This window comes from Pseudochaenichthys georgianus, chromosome 24 (genome assembly GCF_902827115.2).
Source record: "Pseudochaenichthys georgianus chromosome 24, fPseGeo1.2, whole genome shotgun sequence".
In the NCBI taxonomy this organism is placed as follows: Eukaryota; Metazoa; Chordata; class Actinopteri; order Perciformes; family Channichthyidae; genus Pseudochaenichthys; species Pseudochaenichthys georgianus.
Genome location: NC_047526.1, coordinates 34235009 through 34239990, shown reverse-complemented (window position 1 = coordinate 34239990; position 4982 = coordinate 34235009). Strand labels below are relative to the sequence as shown.

Sequence of the window (4982 nt, the reverse complement as noted above, 5' to 3'; positions counted from 1 at the left end):
AACCAGTTTGAATCCTGAACCAGCCGAACACTTCTGGCATGTCCTCCCCTCTGTCTCCCCTTTCAAATCTAACACCTCCAATAACGGCACTCTGGACCGAAACAAACTAAAAAGTATGAACAGAAAAAACAAAATGGATTAATCTAAAATAACATAAAATATGTAGGCAACAGTACAGGGTGAACATCTGAAATGGATCATTAAGAATATAGTTTTGAACTTGAAGTCATTTGATTTTAAGTATTTGGAGGCATTTTGAATACTTTCTTTGTTTGAACTGCATGGATTTATTTGTATATGTCTTGTGTTTCAAACATATAGATCAAATTGTATTTATGTAGCTCAAAAGCACAAGTTTTATTTGATTTAGCCTGTACAGATCAACAAAACATGAATGATAGTTTAAAAACACAATAAAATGACACCATAGACCACAATAGTAATGTGATAGTGTATACAAATGAAGGATCCAGGGGGATGTCAAAATGCTTCCTGCATGGTTTTCATGAACTGCAACACTAACATTTTATTTAAAATCCAAAGTAACAAGCAATGAAGCAAATATATGCACATTTTAAACATGTGAAAACGCCCTTCACCTCTCTCTCAATCGGCCTCATGTTTTGAGTTCAGTGTGCAGCCAATTCAGCTGATGGGTGTCTGATTGGACGCAGGTGTGCTGCTCTGATGAGGATAATGATCGGCTAGAGTTTAAAAAGCTCCACCGCTCACACTGAACCATAGGCCTACTGTGAGTCAGTCAGGAATACAGAGAGCAGCTGACCAGGTTCCTGTTATCAGTTTCACTTATGGAGGCCTTTCATGTTCAGGTTATCCTCCTTGTAGGACTCTGTGTTAGCTCCTCTTTTGCTTTCCCGCCCACAAAAGATGCTTTGTTTCAGAGCCTTGCGAACACAGGCAGGTCAGAACTCGGGCAGCAGCAGCAGAAGTCTCCGGCTGAGGAACCGCAGCAGGTGAATACCGTCAGAGTGACCTGCCATCCAGACTCTTTGGAGATTGTTATCAAAGCCGATATGTTTGCGGTTGGAGCTCCTGTTGATGGTGACGAGCTACGCCTGGGAGTAGAGACCAACAACCAGTACTGCAGAGCTACAGCGTCTTCAGCAGATGAGTACAGTATCAGTGTTGGACTTGTGGAGTGCGGCACCAGACACTGGGTAACTTTAAATATATTTCATTTCAAATCTCATTCATTAAAGCTTCTAGTTTTAAACACGTCTACTCTCCACAGGTAACTGAGGACTCTCTGATCTACACAAACCTCCTCATATACTCTCCTGAGGCTTCTCCATATGGTGTTGTTCGAATGGACCAGGCTATAATTCCAATTGAGTGTCATTACGAAAGGTCTTTGTTTTTAAAGCTCTCATTGTAAAAATCTTTGAATGATGTTTTTTTTTTTTTTAAATGCATGTTTTCTGTTTCTTAGGAAGTACAGTTTGTCCAGTTCTTCACTCATGCCTACCTGGATCCCCTTCATGTCGACCCAGGCTGCAGTGGAAATGTTGCAGTTTAACTTGAGAATCATGACAAGTGGGTTTTGATAATTTCTCATGTTATGCGTTGTCATGTCTCTATTTGCACTTAGTACTTTTTTCTGTCCGTATGCAGGTGACTGGCAGCACAAAAGAGGCTCTAATGTGTTTCATATCGGTGAGCCCATCAGCATCGAGGCCTCGGTCAGAATTGGGCATCACATTGGGCTCCGAGTGTTTGTGAGCAGCTGCGTGGCTACACTGAGCCCTGACATGCACTCCAGCCCCAGGCATGCCTTCATTGAAAATGGGTAAGGCTGCAAATTGCTAAATGGCAAAAAGTAAAGTATTTTTCTGACCCTAGAGGGAGCTGTTTAATGTGTAAGGCTCTTCAAGTGGTTTAATTCAGACGCGAGCAATGCTGACTCGAGTGACAGGTTAATAAAATATCAGTCCTTTAGTGTCGTCTTCGAGTTAGCCATTAGCTAAGGCTAGCTGCGGTTTGCTGTTAATCTTTGGTATTCTAGATCCTTTCTGTGCCACTATTTATGCACAGGTCAGATTTGTGCAGTTCTGACTCTAAAGAACTACTTCCAGAACTTGCCTATATGACTAGAAATGTTAGTGGTGGAGTTGCATTGTGGGTAATGTAGACTGGTTATAGTAGTCAATGAGTGCTAATTTAGGTTGCTCTTTTTGTTTTTCCTCATCATAGGTGCTTTGTTGACTCTCAGCTTCCAGGTTCAAGGTCTCAATTCTTAGCCAGGACACAGGATGACAAGCTCCACATGTCCATTGATGCCTTCAGATTTTATAATGAGGACAGAGGGGAGGTGAGGCTCTATTAAATTGCCTTAAACATGATTGTGTGTGCATGTTTCCCAACACCTGCTTTTCTCATAGCTCTACATCACATGTCACCTGAATGCTGTGCCAATAAATAAAGCAGACGCACCAAACAAGGCGTGCACTTTTGTGAATGGAAGGCAAGTGAGATCCAGTCTAATATGTCAAATTACACACAAAAAACAAAGTATTGGTGCTGAATGTTTTTTAATTTATCAGATGGAGGTCCGCTGATGGTAATGACTACTTATGTGGGCAATGCCAAAGACCAATTGAAGTTGAGCAAACTCCCAGTAAGCCCAGCAGCCCGAGCAAGTTTAGGCCTCGAGGGTTTGTGAAGCCAGAAGAGCGTGAACCCCTCTGGAGGAGCGGACTGAAGACCAGTACAGGCATGTAGAAACTTGTATGATTTAATATTGGCTGCAGATGTCGTCATAATGATCAATGTTGACGCATGTTTTGGCATAGGTTTTAGACATGATGATGGTTGAGTAACTGAATTAACATGCATTGTGCTGGTTTGTGTTAGTGTGGGAACATCAGGCCAGAGTGGGTCCCATGATGGTCTTGCCAGCCAAGCAGAAAAGCCGGCCCATTCCTACCATTCCTACAGTAGAGCTTTCTTCCATTCTTGATCAAACCAGCAGATCTACAATGTATGGCAGACAGTGGAGGAGTGGAATAAACAGAGTTGGTAAGTCAATACCAGTATTCATTTATTCTTTGTTCATTTGAAGCCTTTAACAATCTCTAAATTGAGATTAAAATGGCCCATAATTAAATCTTAAGGTTGAATTGTTTTTCTGTCAAAGATCAGCGGAAAGGACTGCTTCCTGATTCATCATCGACCCAAAACCAGGGCGACGTTCTGACTTTAGCTTCTGCGCAGAATAAAAATCGAACCGACAAAAGGTTAAATGTGAAAAGTCTTAACTCTTTTTTTTAAAAGGCACTCTGGAATGCACATTTTACATTAACACATTTCTTCTGCGATTGCAGATGATGCTGAGGAAGTTCCTGAACTCCTAGAAAAAACCTCTCCTGAGGCCCACCTGCAGTCGAAGGCAGCGGTGCTGAACAGTACCCACACAGCGGCGCTCGATGAAGTCCTCCAAACTGCTGTGGTTAATGTGGCTGTGCCCCCACTGTCCAACACCACTGCAACAGAAGCTGACCTTCCTGAAACAATGGACCCAAAGAGATAATAAATTATTCAAATTGTTATTTGTTTGCTTTTTTAATGTTGTAATACAAAAGGAAAACTGATGACCTGCTCACGGCTAAACACAATTAAATGCAAACAAAATTGTTTCCTAATTAGCCAAAGTATTCCATGTAACGGTGTTACGGTCCGCCCCCTACTCCGTGGTAGTGGCTTGTGGGGAGACCCTAAACATAAAAGAAAACGCACAACGTCCAGTACTTAACATCCATCCATCCATCCATCCATCCATCTTCTCCCGCTTATCCGTGGTCGGGTCGCGGGGGTAGCAGTTCCAGCAGAGAGCCCCAAACTTTCTTTTCCCTGGCGACATCAACCAGCTCTGACTGGGGGATCCCAAGGCGCTCCCAGGCCAGCGAAGAGATATAATCCCTCCACCTGGTCCTAGGTCTACCCCTTGGTCTCTTCCCAGCTGGACGTGCCTGGAACACCTCCCTAGGGAGGCGCCCAGGTGGCATCCTAACTAGGTGCCCGAACCACCTCAACTGGCTTCTTTCGACGCGAAGGAGGAGCGGCTCAACTCCGAGTCCCTCCCTGATGACCGAACTTCTCACCTTATCTCTAAGGGAGACACCAGCCACCCGGCGGAGGAAACCAATCTCGGCCGCTTGTATCCGCGATCTCGTTCTTTCGGTCATGACCCATCCTTCATGACCATAGGTGAGGGTAGGAACGAAAATGGCCCGGTAGACAGAGAGCTTTGCCTTCTGACTCAGCTCCCTTTTCGTCACAACGGTGCGGTAAAGCGACTGCAGTACCGCTCCCGCTGCTCCGATTCTCCGGCCCATCTCACGCTCCATTGTTCCCTCACTCGAGAACAAGACCCCGAGATACTTGAACTCCTTCACTTGGGGTAAGGACTCATTCCCTACTTGGAGTGGACAGTCCATCGGGTTCCTGCTGAGAACCATGGCCTCAGATTTGGAGGTGCTGATCCTCATCCCAGCCGCTTCACACTCGGTTGCGAACCGATCCAGTGAGTGCTGAAGCCATCAGAACCACATCATCTGCAAAAAGCAGTGGTGCAATCCTTACTCCACCGAACTGCAGACCCCCCCCCCCCCCCCCCCCCACGACTACGCCTCGAAATCCGATCCATGTATATTACAAACAGGATTGGTGACAAAGCGCAGCCCTGGCGGAGGCCAACCCTCACCGGAAATGGGTCCGACTTACTGCCGAGGACCCGGACACAGCTCTCGCTTTGGGAGTACAGAGAATGGATGGCCCTGAGTAGAGACCCCCTCACCCCATACTCCCGCAGCACCTCCCACAGTAACTCCCTGGGAACCCGGTCATACGCCTTCTCCAAGTCTACAAAACACATGTAGACCGGATAAGCGTACTCCCAGGCCCCCTCCAGGATCCTTGCGAGAGTAAAAAGCTGATCCGTCGTTCCACGACCAGGACGGAATCCG

The 4982-nt window shown here is 45.7% G+C and overlaps 1 protein-coding gene across 2 annotated transcripts; it reads left to right on the top strand.

The window, feature by feature from the left end:
* The first annotated feature begins 745 nt into the window (after window positions 1-745).
* On the top strand, window positions 746-3564 carry LOC117439447 (zona pellucida sperm-binding protein 3-like). 2 transcript variants are annotated; one of them, XM_071201942.1, is made up of 10 exons: window positions 746-1178; window positions 1253-1368; window positions 1451-1554; window positions 1633-1807; window positions 2212-2329; window positions 2400-2482; window positions 2562-2731; window positions 2872-3036; window positions 3155-3268; window positions 3342-3564. In XM_071201942.1, exons 1-10 carry the CDS (start codon window positions 810-812, stop codon window positions 3545-3547), a joined length of 1620 nt encoding a protein of 539 aa, XP_071058043.1. In that variant the 5' UTR covers window positions 746-809; the 3' UTR covers window positions 3548-3564. The 2 variants fall into 2 exon arrangements, with proteins under 2 accessions (XP_071058043.1, XP_033931217.1); XM_034075326.2 differs by having other exon boundaries at window positions 3155-3254; window positions 3342-3431.
* The last annotated feature ends 1418 nt before the right edge of the window (window positions 3565-4982 follow it).

Bases quoted from the DNA above. Each gene is read 5' to 3' on its own strand.
- LOC117439447 (XM_071201942.1), top strand. From the start codon at position 810: ATGGAGGCCTTTCATGTTCAGGTTATCCTCCTTGTAGGACTCTGTGTT. The intron at 2,483-2,561 runs GCAAGTGAGATC...TTAATTTATCAG, and splicing joins TGCACTTTTGTGAATGGAAG to ATGGAGGTCCGCTGATGGTA. The intron at 3,037-3,154 runs GTAAGTCAATAC...TTTCTGTCAAAG, and splicing joins GAGTGGAATAAACAGAGTTG to ATCAGCGGAAAGGACTGCTT.